Raw genomic sequence first — 26,508 nt, 5'->3', positions numbered from 1 at the left:
TTCAGATTTCCAATATTTTAACCTAACATTTGATTACTCGAATAGTCAACATCGAAACAATCGTTGGTCGATCGTTAATTGAGTAGTGTCGACTATCGATTGTCGTAAATCAACGACATTATCAACAGTCAACGGTCACTGATTAACTGTCAACAGTCAATCATCAACAGTCGTCAATTAAATATAAAAAAACCTATACTCTTCAAGATTCCAACTCCTAAAACTTCCAATAATTAACGCCAACATTCAATAAAGTAACACCGAAAAACAAACATGCGTACATGGCCAGTGGACTGGAAGCTGTAGCTGTGTGGGACTTGATGGATTATCGATTTCTGATTAATTGTCAATGATCGATTGTCCATTGTTGATTGTCATTGAATATCAATCGTCGCTTCTCGTTCGTCAATAGTCAATAGTAAACTGTCAATACTCAACAATCAACAGTCAAATATAAACGATCAACTGTCAACTGTCAAAAATCTACAGTCATTAGTTAACAGTTTCGTACTTTTATATATCGGGTAACTATTTTCACAAACTTGTCAATATCTTATTCCCCGATGCCGATGCACTGCTCGCCCATTTTCGTTGTAACTATATGAATAAGAAGTGATATTCTTAACACATATGATTTTGAAAATAGCTGTACGTCGGTTTTGGTCAAAATTATTTGTGAGAACCGAGAACATCATCAGAAATGCTGTTAAGTGATAGAATATCAATAAATATGCGTGCGATTTTCATTGAAAAAAACTAAAATTGATCAATAATTACGATTTCATTCGATAAAAGTAAATATACATTTGAAATAAAAATAATATTAATAACAAATTAGTTTGATTTTCATAGTTAGATGATGACGACGATTTTTGTGGAACGTTCATGTATATTACTCTGTCATTAGTTGCTTGAATAGGTCTGAAATTGTGATTCAGTCTTCCTCCATAAGTAGAGAGCAACCGAAATTCCTGTATCTGAAACAAGTCAATATTCATAGTGGTTCAATTTGATGAATATTTCGAATAGTCTATTGCATAGTTCTTAAGACAAGGGGTAAGATTCGCTATTGTGGCGTTGTCATATTAGTGAAATCAACATAAAAACTGCAATCAATAATAGGGATTGCGATGAAGAGGCAACAAATAATTGTTGCCGGCTACTTCTGGAAAAGATTGGAAAGAGCAGCGCTTCGTGCTAAAACTAAGTACATAAGCGTAGACGAAATACTTGTAAAATATTTTATTCTAAAAATTCCATTATTATAACTTAAATGATTGTCAGAAGAGATTAGAAGTGTCATTTTCATGTCATATTGTTAATTAATTCAAGCATAAAGTTTTATGATGTTCATTTTAATTGTAGGTAAGTGTGAATTCAGTGAAAGGAATATGAAGATGAGAAAAAAAGTGGTTAGAATTTAGAATAATTACACCCATCTCCTGGGAAAAATAGGCCTAGATCTTCAATTAATGATGAAATAGATAAAGCTGATTTTCCTATAATTAGACGTATTGGTAAAAAATTTTATATAGAAATAAAAATGTGCCAACTTTGGGGAAACTATCAGAAAAATTGTGAGAGGACATATAAGTTAAGGCGTCTTTTGGAAGCTTATGCTTTCCGTAAGTGTGGCAATAAAATAGAAAAATTAATGAAAAAACCAAACACTTACGAATACTTACGAATATTTACGAATACTTACGAGAAAAATATCGAGAGGAAGACCGCAACATTACGTAGTTTGACGAGACTTAAGTTGATGATGACTAAACATTTCAACAGAGTTGGCTAAGCAAGGATGTATTTGGACTAATCAATAATATCAGTTCAACTGAGACTAAAGACGATTTAGAAACATCGTAGCTCAAGAATGGTGCAACTGAGTTTATAGAATACTGAAGAGAATTATTCAGCATACAACTAAATTGCTGTATTAACATCCGATGCTCTACGAATTGATAGATATTTTGAATTAATTTGAAGCTCTTTCTTAATCCTTTCAGAGCACTGCTGCTTTATCATAAGAATTATTTTTCCATTCAGACAAAAAAAAAATAAAAATGTAGGTAATCGGTATGTAGACTTTTACTCATAAATATTTTCGATGTATCTAATCCGAAGCAAAATATCGAAAATTGCCCCTAATTGTCAATTCTCAGTGAGTATAAATTTTAAATATCGATTTAATGATTCAGACACATCACCCTATATGCGACACATTTTATATTTATACAAACTTACTTGCTCGTGTGATAGTGGTATGGTGTTCGCAAATTCTATCCAAGTAACAACTTCAGAGCACGGCGGTGTTGTTAAGGATCCGTGGTAAGTGAAATAGGCAGTTCTGTCAGTTGTAGTGAAATCGTCCAATGAGTCGAAATTAATGATATCTATACTAGCTGTGAAATTTTCAACTAGAGGTAAATCTTTCTCAAATTGATAGTATTTCTTATTCTCTTCATCCGTTTTCTAGAATTTTGAAATAAAAACAATTAGCACGTGTTAAATCTTCAATTTTATATGGTTTAAAATAGCAATGAGACAAATATCAATTATAACAGTCTTAGTTCAGTGTTAACTTGCTGCGTTATTATGGAGCTACCAATTTATAACGACAGTATGAATAAATTCTTAAACCTTGTAAGAGAATTGTTGTACCATGGCGTTATATTTTTTTCTTAGGCTCAAATAACGGACAGACATTCACATTTTCCTGCAAGTTCAAGACCAGTAAATATACTTACATCCAGTGAAGTATATAAGATTTTTTTCATTGCCGCAGAATTTATCTTTGGATTTTTATTAATTCAATTCGATACATTTTACATAAAATTATGGTATAGCTTTAGTCAGTTTCTATAGCATCGTAAGTATTGTTATTTCAACAACAACGTCAAGATAACAATTTATTATCAAAAATTGAGAGGAACTGAAATTATTAATTTGTTTGATAGCCAAAGGTATATAGAAAATAATATTGTTTGTATGTCGCTGCTGTTAGAAAATAGAAAAATCGAAAAAGAGTTATGAAGCAACGTATAGAAATTGTGCTAAATAAAAACTGCTACTAGTCAAGTTTTGAAGCTTTATAATTTGAATAATTGCATTATTAAGATAATTTAATATTACTATGCAGAGAGAGAAAACGAAAGCATCTGGAGGACAAACTGAAAAAAATTGAACATTGAACATTACAAAAATAAAGACATTAATAATTTTTATCAAGAGGCAAAAAGAAGTAACATACCAAACAATATCGGACAGAAATATAACAGAGACAAAGACGGCTCACACGAACAAAAGGAAAACTGGAGGAAATATTTCTATGAACTGCTAAACGATGAAACAAGAGGGAACATAAGAGGAGACGTGAATGAACCAGTCTCGCTAGAGGAAACATAATCGAAAAAAGAAGTAGAGGAAGTAACAAATAATATGAAGAATGGCAAAAGTTCCGGTAGGAAAAGGATTCCAATAGAAATTATAAATTGGTGAACCCTTAAGGGAGCGAAAATTTGATTAAAAACATATGGGAACAAGAGTAGATGCCAAACCAATGAGATAAGGCAACACTTAAGAAGGGGGATGTGACAGACTGCGTTAATTATAAGGGTATCACTCTGTTGAATGTCGTATACAAAGTCTTAGCCAGAAACATAAGAAATAGATTAGGCAAATACTTGACAGAACAAGTTGGCGAGTATCAGGGGGGCTTTAAAAAAGGTGATCAAATTTTCATACTGAAAGAGATCCAGAACAATAGCTATGACCAGGAATTAAACCTGAAGCTCCTCTTTGTGGATTTCAAGCATTCGTATGAGCCAATAAGTAGTAAACTTTCCAGGCGCTAGGAGCACTCGGAATACCTAAGAAAATATTACATTTGGTAAAATTGTCACTGAATAACATCGAGAATGAAGTAGCTGTCGAATGAAGCCTATCGGAAACGAGGGATTAAATCAAGGAGACACTGTCAACAGTGCTGTTTAACCTTGTATTAGAAATGATTCTGAGTGGCATACGAACCCAGGGGATGATATATAACAACAAAACACAAATCCTTGCCTACGAAGGTGATGTGGTACTTATAAGTAGAACGAAAAAGGATCTAGAAAAAAAGTTCCTACTTTTTCAGAAGAAAGCAAAAGAATATGGACTGCGCGTGAATGAAAAAAAGACAATCAAATATATGGAGGTGGGAAGGGATCTGAATAGCTGCAACCAATTGAAAGTGACGAGAGTGCAAAATAAGAAGTTCGAATACCTGGGAGTGACAGTGACAAACGAAGGAGGTGAAAACAGAGAAATCGACAAAAGACTGTCGAGAGGGAACAACAAAACGTTTGGAGTTCTAGGAGGAGAATTTATATCAAAAGATATTTCAAGAACCGCCAAGTTATGCATTTACAGTTATACAACCAACGGTGTTGTATGGCAGTGAGTGTTGGATCCTGAACAAAAAAAGAAAAAAAAAGTAAACATATGGGAGAGAAAGGTACTAAGGAGGATTTCATGAATCATTGTTATTTTGACATTGTTGATGAAATAGAATACTATTTACTTTACTAAACTATAGTTGATATTGGCGTCTGTTTTCTAACTTGGTAATGATGATACTAGGATATTCGGAAGAGCTTTTTCGGAAAACCTCTTCTTGAACATAATGATTTGAAAAAACATTTTGGTTAAGGTGGAACACGATATTAAACATAATAATTTCATCTTACTAATGACTGAAATTGTCAATTTAACTTTTTCAGCCTCAGTCTCATACCTCTAAGCTGTTGAACTATATATTTTATCACAAACTTAAAGTATTTTTTTATTTAATTCATATTTTTTTCAAAGGTCTCGCGAAGATTGCGTACAGCTAGAATTTAGCGAAGATGGCGTACATTCCACCAGATTGATGTTTGAAGAGTGTGAGATAAGGTCGTAACCTTGAGGCAGCGGAATGTGACAAATGAAATTGTATACAACCAAAAACCACGACTAGCTGTTGACTAGAAACATTTGTCTCAAACATCAAATCAGTTCTTACTGATTACATAAAACTATGTAACTGACTAACAACTAATACTTAAAGCAGTTATAACGTTTACCTAATATATAACCCACATTTGTTATTGAACGAAAATAAGGTAGTTTCTTTGCCTGTCACATTTCACTGCATCAAGGGTCAGACCTTTTCTCACCATCGTCAAACAGTAACCTGGCGAACAGTACGCAATCTTACTAATTTTTTGTTATATGTATATTAATTTGAAAGCCACGTAGATGAATACTTTGTTTTGAATACCTCCAAAGAAGAAAATCATTTAAAGATAAATCTGTTAGTCTGGGGAATTAGTTCTTGAGTTGTTCGTCCTTTGAAGCAATTGTTATCATTGTTTTATCTTTCGTATACATGTGAATTACCGGATTTTACATTGATGCTTTCTTTTTAAATTGTTAGAGCGTTTGCGTTTATTAGTTCTATGTGATTACGTCAAGTATTTAGAAAAATTGAATGACTGCAAATATATAAACATAGTAGCGCATTTTCTGGTACAAATATGTTTATACAAGTACTGGAAAAAGGTGAAATCAAATAGTTCCCTATAATAATGGGTTCACTGGAAATCCATTTTATTGGTTGCACCTCGGACGCTTTTTGATGCAAATTGTAACGACTTACTTAAGATATAATTTAATAAGATCAAATTAAACCAAGTCTACTTACGTTGTACAAAAAAGATAATACCGTTAGTCCATCATCATTTCCGAGAGCATTACTGAAGTTACCATAGTCAGTCTTATAAAAAACTATATGTAATTCTAGAGGAAAGCTAAAAAACGTTTATAAATGAACTATTTATAGTCGAATTAGGTTGAGAAGATATTTTAAATATAAAAGGAGAATTTAGTCAGGAAAGCTCAACTTGTGCATAACATAAATTTGATATTCAACGTTTGTTACATCTACATTGTGTTTGTGAAATTTTTAAGACAAATATGTTTCAGTCACACAAGGCCGATTTGCGATTTCTTATATGTACAAGGCCAAGCCAAGCTGTGGTATAATTATTGTAATGATTTCATGAAAGAAATAAAATATTTTATCACCTGTGGTTGTTTATCAAATTTTCCGATCCTTCGCTATCGTTTTTGCCCCAGTGAAAGTGGAGTTGATAAAAATTGTAAGTGCTGTTGAGAGGACCTCCGCCGATACTTGGTATATTACCTTGCTGAATTGATAGCTGCACTGAAATATAGAATATACTCAGTAACTAGGAATACCAATCACCACGTGACTACTACCTATCCTTTCAGATCCAAAATATTTCAAGTACACTTATAAATTAAGTTGGAATTTTTGGAAGCGTTGGTGATCTTCATATTGAACACACTGTTTACACTACACTACACCAATATTCACAATTACACTGTCTGACCTGTATTTCGATAACCAAGTTATCGTCTTTAGAGACTGAAGGTAAACTAAAACATAATAACGTACCTATTTATACTGAATTTTCCTCCCAATAAATCTTCTATCATAAAAATGAATTCCAGCCGTAAAACCTCCTTGGCGGGTATCAATTTAATTAAAAACAATTGTGGTATATATGAAATTAGCTGTGATGATTTTGACTGTAATAATATTGGGCAGACTAAGAGATCCCTTATGGGACGAATGCACGGACCGAAAATTGGAGTATTACCACTATTATTATGCATTTGAAAGTTTTGAAAATAACCAATGGAAGAAAAGCTTAAATAAGTACAAAGCGCCAATAAGAAGGTTTCCCGCTGAAATTAATTTTCACGGGAGAAGGTTTATTAGTGGGAAAATTCAGTATAAAACAGGTAACTCAAGTTATTTTGTTTTAGTTTACCTTCAGTATCTGAAGTCCATAACTTGGTTATCGAAACACGCGTCAGACAGTCTAATTGTGAGTGCTGGTCTAGTGGTAGTGAAAACCTTGTATTCAGTAAACTCATAAAAGTCTTAATACAAGGTTAGAATTTGAGTACCCCTCAATTGAAAATTCCTATTTCTATTCAATTATTATATTATCTATTACCTTCAAAGAATTCACAATTATTGAGCATCGAATGTTAAGAAATGCATATCATAGGCAGCTAACTGGCTTGATATGTTGGTGAATGTAGAACTATAGATACTGTAGTCATAATATTATCAGGCATAGTACAAAGAAGGCCGATGATAAAGAGCCAGAGGCACAGAACGAGTGAGCACGACAGCAGCAGATAACACAGATCGTTTGGAATGAAAATCATGTCAATGAGGTGATATGTATCGACTTCAAGATTTTAAAACCTACTACATTACTCAATAAGTCATGTGACTGACACACAGATGCTATTGACAAATCCATATGACGTATATGGAGTACCGACTTTCAAAAGAATATGTGTAAAATTTTATGACATTTCGATTACTCAGAAAAAGTGACAGCCATTTAGTATTGTTATTTTCAAAACAATTCATTAAAAACAATTTGGTGTATTAATTTATGATTGGTTCTTGATGAAAAATACTTCCCATGCTCAGCAATGGCTTCAAAAGTGTTATCCGGACTCTGCTCCGTCGACAAGAACCATGTGTTATTGGTTTTATGAATTTAAATGTGGTCGAACAGATATCAATGATAGTGAACGTTCTGGTCATCCAATTGCGGTGGTTACTCCAGAAAACGTTAAAAAGTCGACAAATTGCTTATATCTAATCGAAAATTGAAATTGCGTGAAATAGCTAAGGCAATAGATATATCAGAAGGCAGTGTGTTCATAATTATGCATGAACAACTGACCATGAGAAACGCATTTACTCACAGTCGATCAAAAACAACCACGTGTTGATGATTCAGAGCGGTATTTGGTCATATTTACACGTGATGAAACACATTTTTGCGTTAATATATGCTAATGCAATAGACATGGATCCTAACTTCTCTCCGGAATCAAAACGATTATCTCAGTGAACTGCAGCCGGTGAATTACGTCCGAAGCATCCAAAGGCTCAACAGTCAGCTGGAAAGGTTGTAGCTTCAGTATTATGGGATGTGCATGGAATATTGTTCATCAACTATCTTCAAAATCAATAGCAAACAGAATAGAATAGAATACTTCATAGAGTACATATTATGTCGAAGAAATTAAGCTCAAATTGAGAAGAAATTGCTGAGATTGAAGCCTATTTTGAGGTAAAAGACAAATCCTTCTACAAGCATGGCATCGAGAAGTTAGAGAAGCGTTGGATGATTTCAGTGTTCTTGAAGGAGATTACATTGATGAATAAAATCGATTTTTGGCAGAAAATTTGTTTTTTGTTGAATATTATGAGTTATCAAAAATAAAGATTTTTTCTTATATCGAATCTAATGACAAAAATGGCAAGATGGCTCTTGACACAGCGGTTTAAAGTTTCTTTAATCTGATTTTGACAATTAAGCTGCGATATAACCATATCCCTGTGTTCACGCCAGAATTAATTCAAAACTCATGAAAACTGGCAACGCTGTCCGACCAACCGACTACTGAGCGAATGGAAGAAATGAGATATATAATAAGTTCTGTTGTTAAAGCTATGTAAAAAATTTTCTTACAAATAAATGTTAATGTGAACGTGTTAATAATAACTATAATACAAAAAATGGTCCTTCGAGCCGGATTATAAACAAAACCAGTGAAAATTCGCAATAAACAATATATTATTAACAACTATAACCCAAAAACAATTTACCACGTGCTGCAAGCAACTATCAACGAGTGCAAAGTGATCGACCAAACAAGTAGTCGATACAATATCACGGCGACCAGACATCAACTCAACTGGCCGACTAGTTCAATTGCAAGAATCAGGCAGTTCGACCGAAATCAGAGTGAGTTTGTTCCAAATTATTTATTTCCGAATTTTTCTTTCCATTTGCGATTTCAAAGCTTCTCTGTTTGTGCTTGAACAATTTGACAATATAAAATGGCAGAACTTGGCAAACTAATAAAGAAAAGAGGTGTAATTAAAGCTCAGTTAACTATTTTCACAAAAGCGGTAAATGAATTTGCAACTATATCTAATTTAAGCCAAACAGAAGTTACAAAATTAAAAGATAGGTTACGTGATGCCGAAAATTATCTTGACGAATTCAAATCACATCAATTAGAAATAGAGTTACAGGATGATATAAATTTAGATGAGCAATTAATCGAACGAGAGAGATTTGAAAATTCATATTATGATGCAATCGCTGTTGCTAAAAACATTTTACAAAGCTACAATAATCACGATAATGATACAAATCTTAGCGTGATTTCAGACAAAGCTTGTTGTAAAAACGAGGGTATAAAGCTTCCGGATATATCACTTCCTAAATTTAGTGGAAACTTTGAAGATTGGTTAGAATTCAGGGACACATATAAATGCCTTATTCATGATAGTAAAAAATTAGATAATATTCAAAAATTTTATTACTTGCGAAGTGCACTAGGAGGAACAGCAGCGGCGTCCATTTCCAAAATCAAATATACGGCCGACAATTATGAAGTGGCATGGGCCACAATTTCAAAAAGATTTGACAATACTAAAAAATTAATATATGAACATATTAGAGCTATTTTTTCATTAGAAAATATACAAAAACCGACAGCTGAAAAACTACAAAATTTAGCTGATGATATTCACAAACATTTGGGATCTATTGAACAATTGGGGCAAAATATAACTAATTGGGATCCTCTACTAATTTTTTGGATTACTAATAAATTAGATACTAGCTCAAACCTTGAATGGGAAAGGGAAAATAGAGATCAGGAAGAATTGCCAAAGTTAGATAAATTCCTACAATTTTTACAAAAACGTTCCAATTTTCTTAATATGTTAGAATCAAAGAACAGTCTCAGTTTAAATAAATCAGATTCAAAATTTAGTAATGAGGAAAATAAATTCAATAAACAAAGTAGAGTAAGGTCATTGACCTCAAGTACATATACATGCTCCTATTGCAAGAAAGAGCATTCAATATATCGTTGTGCAGAGTTTCTCGGATTAACAATAACACAAAAAAAAGATTTTGTCAAAAAATCAAATCTTTGCCATAACTGTTTGCGTTCGGGTCACTCTGTCAAACAGTGTAAATTAGGGCCTTGCAAAGTGTGTAAAGCTTGGCACAATACAATTTTGCATGAAAAACTCGAGATAGCGGACAACGCGAGCTCAAGTTCCGCAGCACTAAGCAGTGGCGTAGTGGTACCAGCGGCGGGGCAGGTGCTATTATCTACCGCCTGTTTACTCATTTCAGACAATTTCAATAATTTTCACAAAGCAAGAGCGTTATTAGATTGTGGTTCTCAAACTTCCTTCATAACGGAGGATTTGCAAAAGCGTTTGAATATTGCGACACATAAAACAGATCTTTCAATTTTCGGAATTTCAAACAATATTTCAAAGGTCAGTAAAAGGTGTAAGGTTTCATTTAAATCTGTACACACCAATTTTAAAGCGCATGGCAATTGTTATATTCTAAAAGAGATTACAAGTGTGATGCCGTGTTGTCGAATCAACACGCAATCTTGGGCGATTCCAGGTGATCTAAAGCTAGCTGATCCACAATTCAATATTCCCGGACCAGTAGACATGCTCATTGGCGCGGACCTATTTTGGACAATTTTAAGCAATAACAAAATTTCGTTAGGAAAAAATATGCCGCTATTAATTGATACAGTGCTAGGTTGGGTTGTATCTGGGCAAATAAGTACTAACAACGTTGAAAAGGCTTCTTGTAATTTAAGTATAAACCAGGAATTATTAAATTCAATAGCCAAATTTTGGGAAATCGAGGAAATATCTAGCACGCGACAACTTTCTCCAGATGAACAATTTTGCGAGGACAATTTCATCAAAACTACTACCAGAGACGCGAACGGACGTTTTACAGTCACTATACCTTTGAAGCAACAACCTTCTAGTTTAGGTGAGTCGAAAGCTCAAGCCGAAAAACGTTTCTATGCATTAGAACGAAAATTCAGGAGAGATCCAATGCTGCACAGCAGATATATACAATTTATGAACGAGTATAAAGAGCTAGGCCATATGACAATTTGTAACGGCAATGATTCAAGCTTCGAATATTTCATGCCGCATCACGGAGTTTTGAGAGAAGAGAGTTTGACCACAAAACTACGGGTAGTTTTCGATGCATCAGCGCCCTCTAGCAACGGTCTATCCTTCAACAATATTCAAGTCATTGGACCCGTTTTACAAGACGATTTACTATCAATAGTCTTAAGGTTTAGGAAATATAACTATGTAGTTTCGGCAGACATAGTTAAAATGTACCGGCAAATTTCAATAACGCCCGAGCAAAGGCATTTGCAAAAAATTGTATGGCGCGAAAATCCGAGTGATAACCTGGAAGTCTACCAGCTAAATACCGTTACATACGGGCAAGCCTCTGCCAGTTATCTTGCAATACGCTGTTTAGCTAAACTCGCTGAGGATATTCAAGAAATGAACCCGGAAATAGCCGAAATCATTAAGCACGACTTTTATGTAGATGACCTGTTAACAGGTGCACCTACACTTGAGCATGCGCAATACATATGTAAAGCGATAAGTGACACTCTTAAATCGGGATGTTTCGCACTCCGAAAATGGTGCTCTAACGACACCAACGCGCTCAAAAATATAAGTTCAAATGATTTAAAATCCGATATACTAGAATTTGCGCATGATGGCAAAACAAAAACATTAGGCTTGATATGGGTTTGCAATAACGATAAGCTTCAATATAAAATTCATACCAATCCTATAGGTACAAAGGTCACAAAACGCACAATTTTATCTACTATATCAAAAATATTCGACATCCTTGGTTTACTAAGCCCATGTACTATTATCGCAAAAATGATAATGCAAAAATTATGGGAAAATAAATTAGCTTGGGATGACGCTATTCCAAAAGCTATATCTGAAAATTGGGTAAGGTTGGAGAAGGAGCTTCTTATTTTGAACGATCTTGAGTTAAACAGACAAGCTATTTGCAAGAATGCTGTTGAATTACAACTGCATGGTTTCGCTGACGCTTCGGAAAAGGCTTACGGAGCCTGTGTTTATTTGAGAAGTATTGATTCCGATCAAAAGGTTCATGTATCCCTGTTATGCGCCAAGGCAAAGGTGGCACCTATAAAAACAATACCAATCCCGCGGTTGGAATTATGCGCAGCATTGCTTCTAGCCCGCCTAACAGATAAAGCTAAAACTGCTTTGAAATTTCAATTCAAATCTTTCACACTTTGGTCGGACTCAACTATAACTCTAGCTTGGGTACGCACAAGCCCGAATCTGCTAAAAACATTCACGGCCCATAGAGTGGCAGAAATTCAGTCTCTCACTAAACACGCCGATTGGAGGCACATCCCCACCCACGATAATCCAGCAGATATTGCTTCAAGGGGAATATATCCTAGTCAAATTTTAAACTCTGATTTGTGGTGGCGCGGCCCTACTTGGCTATCTAAGGACCCAAGTTTTTGGCCCAATGACAAGCTGGAGGTGGTTCATGATTTACCTGAACTTAAATCCAGTCTTCTGACCAATGTTGCGCCCCCTACTCTGAGTTTTCCCTTTGAACGTTTCTCAAATTTCTCAAGAATGCAACGAACAATGGCATACATTTTACGATTTAAGGATAATTGTCTTCAGAGAAATCGCAGAAGAGGCGGTTCTCTTACAGTACAGGAGTTAAGTGATTCTCTAAAATGTCTCATTCGAATTTGTCAATCTCAATCGTATTCTACCGAAATTGAAACATTGAAAAATAACAAGCCTTTGAGCTCCCATAGTAATCTATTAAGTCTTAGTCCCTTTCTAGAACCCGATGGTTTGCTACGCGTAGGAGGGCGACTAAAACATTCAAATTACTCCTTTGACAAAAGGCATCCAATTTTGATCAATTCAAAGCATCATTTTTCAAAGCTACTATTTTTACAAGAACATGAACGCCTATTGCATGGCGGCCCTCAGCTGCTCTTAAGCACTATAAGAGAAAATTACTGGGTTATATCCGGTAGAAATCTTGCACGAAAGACTGTTAAGAATTGTGTGAAATGCTTCAAATTCAATGCTAAAACCATACAGCCAATTATGGCCAACTTACCGCGCGATAGAACTAATCCTTCTAGTGCATTTTCAATAGTGGGAGTTGATTACGCGGGGCCATTTATGATTAACGATAAGAAAGGTAGAGGTTGTCGTTTAAGTAAATGTTATATTGGCGTATTTATTTGTTTATCAACTAAAGCAGTCCATTTGGAATTGATTTCTAGCCTTTCTTCAGAATCATTTATTCAAGCGCTATATCGTTTTGTCTCTAGACGAGGCAAACCATCAAAAATATTGTCCGACAATGGAACAAGCTTCGTCGGGGCACAGCGAGAGCTAAAGGATTTTCTAAAACATGGCAGCAACACTATAATCGAGAAATGTAGCTCTCAGAATATAGAGTGGAGGTTTATACCACCCTACTCTCCTCATTTCGGAGGTTTGTGGGAAGCAGCTGTCAAAAGCGTAAAGCACCATTTAAGGCGCGTTTTGACCCAAGTTCATTTATCATTTGAAGAATTTGCCACAGTTCTCGCACAAATCGAGGCGATTTTGAATTCGCGTCCTTTATGCCCACTGAGCTCTGATCCCAACGATTTTGGACCTCTTACCCCAGCTCACTTCTTGATTGGAAGACCAATAATTGCAGCACCTGATCAAGATGTCACCGACATAAAAATGAATCGACTTTCCAGATTTCAGCTCGTACAACAATTAGCACAGCACTTCTGGAACAGATGGAAATCTGAGTACATTGCGGAGCTCCAAAGACGCACCAAATGGAAGTCCAACCAAGGCCATCTAGTAGAAGATTCTCTCGTTTTAGTGAAAGGCGAGAACACTATGCCCACTCAGTGGTTATTAGGTAGAATCAGCAAGCTCCATAGAGGCCCTGACGGTATCGCTAGGGTCGCTTCTATAAGAACTCCCTCTGGAGAAATCATCAAAAGAAGCTTTCAAAAAATCTGCCCCCTTCCAGTTGACCTTTGAAAGCCATCCTTATGCTTTCAACGCGGGGAGTATGTTCACGCCAGAATTAATTCAAAACTCATGAAAACTGGCAACGCTGTCCGACCAACCGACTACTGAGCGAATGGAAGAAATGAGATATATAATAAGTTCTGTTGTTAAAGCTATGTAAAAAATTTTCTTACAAATAAATGTTAATGTGAACGTGTTAATAATAACTATAATACACCCTGTGTGACTCAACATTTTCCTTAGAAATATTCACATACTTCCACTCTTCCATTTCGTAAGTGAGCAGGATGTTAGAGTCATTTGAATATATATGTGTAAGATATTAACGGAAAAAGAAATATTCGGATCTTCTATTCTCTATGTACTTGTTTCTAGTTGAACTGAAATGAATCTCTAAACTTGTCATAATATTCTCTACCGAAACAATATCAAAGTTCTATGATTTTGATAAGTTCAAAGGCACAAAACAATCCTAACATACCAGAAAAACAAATAAAATTCTGATATCTAACCACTACCTAGTTTCTTTCTCTGTTGGAACAATCTGCTCGTATTATTAACAATTCAAACTCTGAATAGAATGAGTGATTCAGACATATAGCTTGATATAGATAAATAGATGATGATACGTCAACGTTATAATATAACAGGTACACAAAGGAATGTTTATTCGAGCTCTTGCTAATTTGGATATAGTAATAAAAGTGTTATTCACTTCACATTTAATACTTTACAGGTGATAATGAATTAACTATTAACTTTATAAATAAGCTACAAAATGATTTAAAAGTTCAGAGAGTGCTAATATCACTTTGATTAACATCAAGAGTAAAATTTATGCGCATGAATGTGTATATTGCGATATCATGCGAAATGTAATTAATATATTGTGGCAATACAATGTTTTCAGAATATTTTTCCACTCGTTTCTTAGTATGCTGATGTGGAACTGTTATAAAACTTGTGGAAATATCTAGTTAGTTAGGGTAATAATAGTCATTAGAAATTATCGAATCAGCTATAAATAATAAAAAATACCATTTTACATAAACAATTAATCCTAACAAACATAATTCTCATTCTTTGAAGCGTTATATAATCATGTGCTTCCAACCTTATAAATTTGATTTTGTTTCACGAAATATTAGATGCAGTATATTTAACAATGTTTCTGAGAAAATATTTAGTAAAAAATAGCCTGATCTGTAAAGATTAATAAAAACTGTGTTCATATAAAGGCAAGACACAGCACAGCAAGAAACAGAAGAAACTTCAGGCCTTGAAGACCCATGGCTAAATTTTTCCAATTTTATATTTCAAACTTGAGTATATTTAAACTCTATTTCGTTTTGTTTTTACTACACCTCTCTATCGTTTCTGTTATCTGTTTTTTTCTCCACCCAGTTGTCTTCACTCTTCTCAAATCTGATGTTACACCTCCTATCCATTTTTTCAGCCTATCTTCTCCTTTAGATTCCCTTTCTTTTTATTTGTGTCATCTTAACATTCATTCTATACACATGCTCCCACTACCTGACTCTTTGGGCAATGACTACTTGTTTGATGTCCAACTTCTTCATGAAGAGTGGTCCATTTCCACACCTTCCATTTTTTTGGATCTTTTTCCTCTCCCAAATTTCTATTTTTTCTGCACACAGTAATCGTCGGTGTAATTATCGTTATGTATACGTTCCTGCTTTGGTTATTCCTTTTACTTTCAAAATATTATTTATGGACCGATTACTTTTAGTCTACAGTTTACAATTAATTATTTTTTCTCATTTAAACTCAACGCATTACAAACTTATCAATAACTCACCAGTGTGACCATTGTTGACCAATTTGACCGTTTCTAATGGTTCGTCAAAATGTTTGAATATAAGCGGTGGATAGCTGACGTTTTTAACATTATTTATTTCAATGTCTATCGGACTCTGTAGTTTTCCTCCATTACATCCACGATATTTTATACCCCAAAAGTCAGGACCTGTGATTTAGAAAATATTTAAAATTCAAAATATCAGTAAAAAATGAAAATATTCAAATTATCTATGTTCTGCTGTTTAATATAAGTACTTATTCAACTCGCGGTTGGACAAGCTAACAGGAAAAAAATCAGCAACCAGTTTGTTTGAAATTTTTTGCTCTCAATAGAATTAGAGCTACGGAATCTTTGAAAATATTGCAGAAGTGTTTTGGGGAGACTACGATATCGTAAACGAGAGCCACCGAATTCGCCAGATTTGGATGCCTGCGACTCTTTCTCTTTTTGAAAATCGATAATCCATTTCGGGTAACGCGCCATGATTCCGATGAAGTAATAAAAATGAAAATAATATGAATGATGATATGAAAAATTTGAAGATGCGTTGACTTGCTTGCGATGAGTTTATTTTTCAAGCGATAGAGATCTATTTTGATCAGATCACATGAAATACCTGGTGATGAACAACTGATTGTGGGTGAAATAGCTTCAATACTTAAGCTATCCAGACTCAATTTTTTTGTATTTGTATCGACGACTTTTATCGTCCGGAAAAGCTGATTTTGGAATGTCTGAACTAGACCAGTTAAATGGGCTAGGTAAGAAGAATAAATTTACTTTCCAATGCGTCCCGGGGCACGCTTGAGTGGAAGAACATTGAATAGCTGACGAAATTTTCTACTAGTCAACAACAGGACAATAGAGAAAACACTAGAAAAGAAGAAAATGCTACTCCTGGGAAACTATAACCAAGAACAATCTAGTAATACTAACAATAGTTTTGCCGGACATTACCGCGTCAAGTATGTCAGAGAGTGCAACGTCTATCGACATTCTCTTGAAGTGTGAGAGACTACGGAATTCCAGAGCATTACGCCTGGGAGGCTATTACACGTGGTTTTTGGCAGGTAGAGCAATACCACATCCTGAACTTCTTAGAAAGAGTGGGTTTATAGATCAGCTGTTAACACCGAGTATCTCCAATACCACAGCAAGAAAATGGATAGATAATAGATTCTTTGGGTCGTAGTGTAGGGGACGGCACGAGTACGATTTCTGAGGCGCCTGGATTTGACTAGGACATTTTTTAAATCGACCCAAAATAAGTCGAAAATTTTTCGATATATTGCTTCGTTTTCGAGATATCGATACTTGAAGTTGGAAAAATTTATATTTATTTAATATTTGTATATATCAACCAAACCTAACCTAACTTAACCTAATCTAACCTTGTCGTGGTGCACTTTGAGTGTAAAAAGTTCAAAAATCGTGAATTTTTTACAGCCAAAATTGTCTAAAAAAATGCGTGAGGACTATTTTAATTTTATTTTATTATAATTTTTTTCTTATGGGGATTTCGCTGTTGTTTATCTTGAAAACGAAGCAAAATATCAAAAAATCTCATTCTTCATTTTAGATTTATTTTGGCCTAATTAAGCCTAATCCGCTGTTAAATTGCGGCGCCACGGAAATCGTACTCTCCCCTACGGGACATTCTAATCACAACATATACATAATATTGAACAAGAAAATGAGAAGAATACATTTTCATCAAGTGATCACTTGTACAGCTTTGTTCTGCATGTGTTTCAAGACAATATGGGTAACCATTGTTTTTTAGGGTTTACTACAGTAAAACCAAAATATTACACCCGGGTACGATTTTTATGTTTTCCAAGCACATAACATCCACTAAATTCACAAAAACAATCGATCTCAGAACGTTCAAAAGTAGAACATCATTAGCTGCCAGCAATTATAAGGAATCATTATTGCTATAATAAAAAAACTCGGAATCTAATATCAATCTTAGATATCAAGTAACGTTAAGAAAAATCTCATCTACTAGGGTCTTAAGGTTAACCCGAATTTGTGAACTTGTATATTAGCGATAATTATGGATTTCAAATCATCACTAACCGAATAACACGCTCGACTTTAATTTTAATAATACTATTGTCAAATCAATAAAAGTCTTCGCAATTTCAATTGGAAATGATTTTTTACCTCAGAAATAAGGGAAAATTGCATGAATTTTCCACAAGATTACCTATGATTACCCAATTAGAATTTTCACTATTCACGAATTTGTTATAGATTGATTGATTGATATTCGAGAACAACTAGGAGCCCGAATACAAACATTTCATCATAAATTATTCTGAGAATAACAACGTTACCATTAAAAAGATTATATTGAATCACAAACCAAACTAAAATTCAACCTTTGTATTGAACTTGTTTGTTGAAGATATTCTAACTATCGATTAATTTTTTTAGATGCAAATAGTACCAGATTTGTATTTACGTACATATTATATTGGTTAGACGCTTTTACTGCCATCCTATATCATTCAATCAATTAATTTAGTTTCCAGTGAAAGATTAAAATTGATCATTAAAAGTCACATCATTATTTTCGTGTTTAAAGCTGCCGTCTCGCATTAATATTGAGTGGTCGGTTTCATTTTAAGCCTTTCTTGAATTGTTCAATTCACTTGGTTTTCAGTTATTTCAAAATAGAATCTATTATTATTTGACCACCAACTCTTATAATGTAATGACGTCTCTTGGAACGACATCTTGCTTGCGAACTTTTCAATGATCTCTTGATCTGTGCTGTTGGCACCATTTCCGTATGATTTGAATGATAAATCGGTAGACTTTAGATCAATTTGTCCAACACCGTGCTGCTAACCCAGTGTTTTTACTGGTACCGATTTAGTTTCCTCTTCATAGTTTTGATATTTACATAACTAAACCAAAGAAAATTTCAGGGTTAGCTTTCCAACTCTTACCCTACATTCTTCTATATCTATCCAACGAATGGCAGCACGTTGCGTTTTTAATATTTTGCCAAATCAATCCTAATTACATCTAGCACTTATGTTAAATCTGATAGTGTGAATTTTTTAGTTATGTTGACCACATGTGTCTTCTGAACATAGAGCAATCTAAAAAATATCTGATCTGTGACAGATTAGCGGCCGTTGGGTAAGAAATCAAATTTTTCATATGTACTCGTGTTATCCTTTCTTGATTTTTTTCGGTTCTGAGAATTGTTTTTTTTTGTTTTATTGTGTTAAAGTCACAGTTATACAGTGCTTTTCAGATAAAAGTATCCACCTTTAATAACTTTTGTAATACTGGTATTTAGAAAAAATCCAAAAACACGTCAATTTATGTTGGAAGGGGCAAGCATTATGGCTTATTTAAACTTACTGGAAAAGCCACCCCCTCACCCCTAGCAGCATCCCCTTTATTTTTTTAAATTACTTTTCATATTTTTTATGTAAAATTTGGATACTCCTCTTTGAGCTGATTTCAAAAATGTATAATACTTGTAGGTTAAAGTGGTTAGTTTATGAGATAAACAATTTTTCTTTTAAGAGCACAAATTTTACTTATTATTTACTTTCACCTTACTTGCCTGTACTAAAATGGGTTGTACAACAGTTCAAACTCTTTAATCTTTTTAACTGTGCTATTTTTTATGAAGTTACAATAAGTGTTCAAAATGAGTACCATTCACTTCCATACAATGGTATAATCTATTTTGAAATGCCTCTCTGACATTGCTTAATACGGCTGGATTTAATTGTCGACATTCATTTTCTATCCTCTCTCGTAAATCATCCAGAGATTCTGGTTGGGTAGCATAAACTTTTGTTTTTAAATACCCCCATAAAAAGAAGTCTAGGGGTGTTAAATCCGGTGTCCTAGGTGGCCACTCCATCATCTGCCCCCTTCTACCTATCCAACGAGCGGGGAATGTTTCGTTTAAAAATTGTCGGACAGGCATAGCGTAGTGTGGGGGAGCTCCGTCTTGTTGAAATACCAGTAAATCTTCAGAAAGGTTATCATCATTTTCTATTATTGTTGTAATACGTGGGTCAACCCCTTCCCTGAGTAACTCAAGATATGATTCACCATTTAAATTTCCGTTGATGAAGAAAGGTCCGACAATGTGGTCACCTAGGATACCACACCAAACGTTTAACTTTTGGGGATGTTGTGTATGGAATTCACGCATAATATGTGGATCACTTTCAGCCCAATATCTACAATTATGCCTACTTACTAAGCCATTTAATGACCATGAGCATTCATCAGAAAAGCAAATATTGTTTAACAATTGTGGATTGTTATTGATAATTTGCGTCATTGATTCGCAAAACTCTAGACGACGATCAAAATCATCTTCATTCAACTCGTGCACCAACTTAACTTTGTATGGGTGGTACTTGAATTTATGTAGAACTCGGAAAACTGTAGAAGATGAAACACCGATCGCTCTACTTATTGTTGACAACGATTGGGGTTGTTGAGCCTCTAAGCTGACTTGCCCTAAAATTGCCACTTGGATTGCTTCGTTATTTACGAGTCCCTCTCGCTTATGCACTTTATTGCAAACAGACCCTGTTGTGGTAAATTTCTCCATCAGTTGAATTACATACTTATGAGTTGCATGTCTTCCGTCATGTAATTCGTTAAATATTCTAGCAGCAGCTCTTGCACAATTATTATTTTGGTAGTATAAACCTACAATTTCAATTCTTTCTTGCAAAGAGTAAACCATTTCAGAGAAACAAAATAAATAATGTATCAAATTACACTATCAATAGTGACTACAAATTCTAGTTGACAATGTCAAACTTTAATAAAAAGTAGAGTTTTTTGTTGTTTGGATTTTTTAAGTAGAATAAATAGCACAGTTAAAAAGATTAAAGAGCTTGAACTGTTGTACAACCCATTTTAGTACAGGCAAATAAGGTGAAAGTAAATAATAAGTAAAATTTGTGCTCTTAAAAGAAAAATTGTTTATCTCATAAACTAACCACTTTAACCTACAAGTATTATACATTTTTGAAATCAGCTCAAAGAGGAGTATCCAAATTTTACATAAAAAATATGAAAAGTAATTTAAAAAAATAAAGGGGATGCTGCTAGGGGTGAGGGGGTGGCTTTTCCAGTAAGTTTAAATAAGCCATAATGCTTGCCCCTTCCAACATAAATTGACGTGTTTTTGGATTTTTTCTAAATACCAGTATTACAAAAGTTATTAAAGGTGGATACTTTTATCTGAAAAGCACTGTACATATTGTATACCACATATACATTCAAACGAAATAAGGGTACTTGAAGCAGCTGTTACCGCTTTGAGTCTGATCATCCAGAAAATTTAAAATCATGTGTTAACACTCACTCTCCAACTATTTACCATTTACCTACATAGAGTACAATACTGCATAATCGAAAAAAACGCAACAAATCCACGTTTTCAGGAGAATTTTCGAATTTCTTTGAAGGTTTGTTCCAATTTGCTAGTCGGGACCGTACTTGGAACGGTTATCGGAAGCGAAGAATATTTTCTGAGCAATTTCCGGCTGTGCGCGGTTCTTGTAACAGTACTTGCTACCAACCAAGTATCGAAAAGAACGTCCCGGAAACGGTTCACAAACGATACCGAAGTCGGTTGGAACACAAAAGAACTGTAACCACCTGGTTGGAACACGTAGTCTATATTTCAAAGAATCATCACCGTACCAAGGACAGTTTGTTGATGGGCTGGAGTGAACCTTAAGTAACGATTCTTTAAGAAGTCCTTTCGCTTTGAAACTAAAAAGAATTGAGTCTAGAAACCAACAAATAACTTCACTAACCAAATAAATCTTCATACAGAAGTTCACGACAAAATTATTTGCTTACACCCCACGGAGGTAATTTTTAAATGGACATCAGCTCATTTTGACATTTCTTCACATTCACTTAACGACTGTTAGTCCTTCTTATAAACACCAGTTGTCAATAATAATCCGATCCGCCAACTTTCTTCTTCTTCCGAACATTTTCCACTGAAAATAATTACTATGTTACGTACCTCATAGCTGAGGATGATCCATGTACAAATTAGTCGGATTTTTTGGAACCGTTGCTGACATTTCTACTGTTTACATTACCACTACACCAACACTTATTTCGATAACCAAGTTATCGTTTTCAGAGACTGAAGGTAAACGCGAGTGAGTCTATTTGAGAGTGTTGGTGTAGTGGTAGTATAAACAGTGTGTTCGGTATCAATAAACAAAGTCAGCAGTCGGAAAAATGGGTGAGGAGTGTCCAACCAAGCGAAGATGTACCAGTTGCAACGAAAGACATATTGATCGTTTTTTACAATATTCACGCCATTCACGACTAAGCGTCACACTTTTTTCGAGTACTACCCGAAGTCGCTAAAACAGGCTTAGTCTAGTACCATGTCAAAGCAACGCAAAAGGCATTATAACGACGCCAAATCAACTCGACATTGTCTCCTTTGACTTTTTTGTTTCCCAAGATGAAATCAAAACACAAAAGAACTCAACATAGGGAGGGTCAAAGAAGCTCTAACCATGGTTTTAAACTGGATTATTTTCGACGATTACGAAGGATGCTTGTAACTATGAAAACAACGTTGGAAATATTGTGTCGAAATTATTGTGAAGGTCACACAAGCCTGCACCTTGTATAGCATTCATTTTATCGGAATTTTATCATTGTTAATATTTTGTTAGCTCGCTTACCGATAGTTCCTTCATAACCAAAATCTTGACCATGACCTAAAAAGTAAAGCATTCAGTTTAATAAGTTTGTGGTTCCTATTTCAATTCATTTAATGTAATCATCACTATTAGTTACACGAAATAGTTACATTTTTCTTTTAGTGTACGCGAAGTATTATGAGACAAAAACCAATACAATTGACTTGAATAATGATATTTAATAAGAAGGACGTTGAATAAAAGTGAAACTTTTATATAGCATTTAATGCACAGTTATAATAAAAACTAGACAATACAGTGGTAAATTCCGTAATTGGTTATTGATAAATAACAATAAAAGTGAAAAACTTTAAGTAATATTGTCCTATGAAGTTGAATATGTATTCAGTAAAAAAATCTTTGAACTTAGATTTTTACAAATAATGTATTTTGTTCAAATCCGTGTTTATAAATTCAAAAATTATTTATGACGGTCTCTCTTTATTTTATAATAAGATATTTACTAATGTTATAATGGCAAATTTCCATCCACCTCCTATTCATTTAGTTGATACTTCAACGAGTAAAAATATTGGCAACTTCACTGCAAATACAAACACCATTTCTAGAGCAGACCAATTGGACTTGAATCGACCAGTTTATCGCTATACTAAAGGTAATCTGAGACAAATATCTTAGTAATCCAGGGATTCTCACTCACAACTCAAGTTCATAATTGAGAAAGTGGACTATCAATAACGGTTGCACACATAGACCTCCTGATTGCCACACTCAAAATCACCAAAAGCCGATGTTCTTGGAAAATCTAATCAGGCACCTTAGTTCGAACTTTTGAAGATTACTGAGCAAACTGTAAGGCTTGCGTGAAAAATGGGGTTGGAGGGTTGGAATGGAAATGTATGGAGAATCGTTGAAAGTACAAATGGTGGAAGAGCCTTGTATGTGTAGGTACGAAATAAATAATAACTCTTTCATACAGGATGAGTGAGATTTCGAAAAACTTTTTAATCTTTCAATCATATCTTGTTTGAAACCTTGGTTCTCTTGAACCTATACTAGACATGGATTCTTGTATTAAGTCTTTGAACATAAGTAGGTAGACGATCGTTGACTTAGGGTAAATATCATTTTGTGTGAGCTTTTAACATCTCTTAGGTTTTGTTTTTCAAGAATCTACGGAAAATTTTCTGTCTTCCTCTCTAGGAACAAGGTGGACATGTGAGATGATGATAGACGTTTTAGACGATCTTAAGACTATATCAAGGAAAGAAACTCGAAGCGATAAGACAGCATTAAACACCTAATGTTCCGTAGAAGAAACAATGAAAAGATAATTAAAGTGAAGCGATTATGAACAGAAAGAAAAGGGAACATAATGAAGTTGGCTCAACACCCTATACTGTTCCTATTATTACGCTTAGATAAGTTATTGAGATCTTGGAATACTTTTGGCTGTCTTAAAACAAATTTCTTTTTATACTTAGTATCAAATATCATTAACCGAACCATTTTGTATTTTCTATTTCATCAAGTCAAGATGATATTCATGCAAAGTCACTGTTTATCATTGGATGTCTGGTTTAAATCTAAATTCAACCATATTTTGTGAATTAGTATAAATAGGAGGTCATTCTTTTTACTAAATCATTATAAATTCAGTCGTAGTTCTATTCCTAGAAAACCTTTATAATTTTAAATTAATAAATAGTGTAACCAAGTCAAATATTCTCTTTCCTCCCGGCACACTAAAATTCAAAAATGATATGTATAGAAAACATTATAGGTAAAAATAAATTTGAAATAAATGTGTTCAATTGATGATGGTACAAAAATAATTAGTCTGCCACGTAACCAGAAATTTGGGAGGAGAGGTGATATAGAGGATCTCAGCTTCTACAAAATTTTAACTAAATGGACAAAATCCATCTTTCTTAATTATTTAATAATTTAAAAACCACTTGTCAAATCTTTTCATAGTTTGTCAAAAATACTACACACATGTATAAGAGTAATCTCATTTGATAATTTACTGTTTCTGTTTGTATTTGTACTGAGTTAACAAACTGTATGTGATGAAATTTCAACAGAATCTCATTATATGCAGTATGACTCAATACTCATAATATTTGGCCAGTGAACAATTGCTATTTAGAAAATGATCATTCAGATACCAAATTATTGCGTGCCTAGTGCTTAATCATCTTGAAACGAAAATTTTTCGTTGTTAGCTAAAATTCTAAAAGGAAACTCAGAACAAATAACAGTAAGGTCATTCACTGAATTCTCAGCCATATCGAATTAATAAATAAATAAATAAACGTCTCGGTTTGTTAGCAATCTTTTCACGTGGTAAAGAGCGTAGTCTTATATTGGACAGAGGGATAAGTATATTTTACTCAATGGAGCTGTTGGATATATTGGTCAATCTTTCAAGATTAATTGTTTAGTAAACATTTCTTTCAAATGCTGTTGTTGATGATGTTCTTATTGAGAAAGTGTCAAATCATAACAGTTAGGTAAGAATAGTTTGTCACAAAAAAGTTTGTACTCATTCATTTGATATTCAGATACAAAAGTGAATAACGACTTTGTTTGAGTTCTTAGTTTTGTGAAATGTCTATGTATCTACATTTCTAATACTGAAATGCGGTTAATCAGCTCCATATTCGTTCTGTTTTAATTTTAAATCACAAATATATATTTCAATTTTTATGCAACTGGTTTTCTCTACTGCCGTTCTGCCTTCAATCACCTTATCTGGATTCAGCTTGAATCAGTCTAGAATTCGTTCACTCTTTCAACATTGGCATTGTATCCAGTTGAAATAAAAATTCAATTTTAGTTATTTTGATGCCCATTTTGTTTCCACTACTTAATTATCAAAATATGGATAATTTCTGTTTAGTTTTATTCTCTACATTGATTTTGTATTACTTTAGTAAATAATTGTTCCCAATATACGAGAGTTGTCTGAAAAGTTTCCAGCCTAACAAAGACTTTTTCCATATAAATTTTGATTTTCCATCATAGTCACCTTTTAAGTCTATACAATTTTGTCTTAGATGCTCTAACCATTTCAGCTTTTCAAAATAATAATGGGCGTTTCTCCTGCAAGCAAAAATTAAAAGTCAGAGAACAGGAAAAATCCGGTGAGATCTGTTGAATGCGGGGGGTGGTCAACCAATTCAAAGTGCAATTCATATTCGTCATAATAACGTACTACTTTCCTGTTATTACTTCACCTTTTTGAACACAGTCGATGACTATCTTAAAAAATAAACTGTCTCATTCTTCTTAAATACCCTGAGAAATGTTTATTTGTATATGCTTTTTGTACAAAGTGATCGAACGCGGTATCCAACGCTCGTATAGTTAACACATGTATAATTCTTCAATCAGTATATGGTATATGGTAAATGTATTCCTTTGAAATGCCAATAACCTCTTCTATCTCTACCCAATTTTTTCCATTTTCAAGAAAATCTTTAAACACGACCTAAGCATCCAAAATGACTGAAACGCATGCGCAGATATATTATCCAGCTTGAGATTGTTGACATCTTCAGGATGAGGTCGGAAACTCTTAACAATCCTCGTCTTCTTCTTCTTCTTCTTGTAGTAGGACGAGGTCCTGTCAGGTCTGTCATCTGCCCTCTTGTGACGCCGATGTCCAGCTATCGTACCAGCGTTTTGGGGGCCTACCGATTGGGCGTCTTGTGTCTGGTTTCTGTGTTTTGGCCCATTTGGCAATCCATTCTGGAGCCATTCGTTCTACATGGTCTCTCCATTGTCGGCGTCTTGCTCTTACCCATCTAACGACATCTTGTACTCCCAGTTCTCTTAAGGTATCTGTGTTGGGTATTCTATCGTGGAGTGTGGTACCCTTTATTGTTCGT

The 26,508-nt window shown here is 34.2% G+C and overlaps 1 protein-coding gene across 1 annotated transcript in view; it reads right to left on the bottom strand.

The window, feature by feature from the left end:
* Positions 1-762: 762 nt before the first annotated feature.
* Positions 763-26,508, bottom strand: part of LOC130897804 (carbonic anhydrase 1-like) — a 42,895-nt gene continuing 17,149 nt past the window's right edge. Inside the window, exons 2-7 of the mRNA XM_057806716.1 lie at positions 22,634-22,669; positions 15,906-16,073; positions 6,109-6,247; positions 5,726-5,831; positions 2,245-2,472; positions 763-977 (exon numbers count right to left, since the gene is read on the bottom strand). Coding sequence (XP_057662699.1) covers positions 774-977; positions 2,245-2,472; positions 5,726-5,831; positions 6,109-6,247; positions 15,906-16,073; positions 22,634-22,669 — 881 coding nt within the window. The 3' untranslated portion in view covers positions 763-773. The remainder of the gene's footprint in view (positions 978-2,244; positions 2,473-5,725; positions 5,832-6,108; positions 6,248-15,905; positions 16,074-22,633; positions 22,670-26,508) is intronic.

Source organism: Diorhabda carinulata, chromosome 9, assembly GCF_026250575.1.
Source record: "Diorhabda carinulata isolate Delta chromosome 9, icDioCari1.1, whole genome shotgun sequence".
NCBI lineage: Eukaryota > Metazoa > Arthropoda > Insecta > Coleoptera > Chrysomelidae > Diorhabda > Diorhabda carinulata.
Note: the sequence above shows the minus strand (reverse complement) of the source record. Positions and strands in the feature narration are given on the sequence as shown.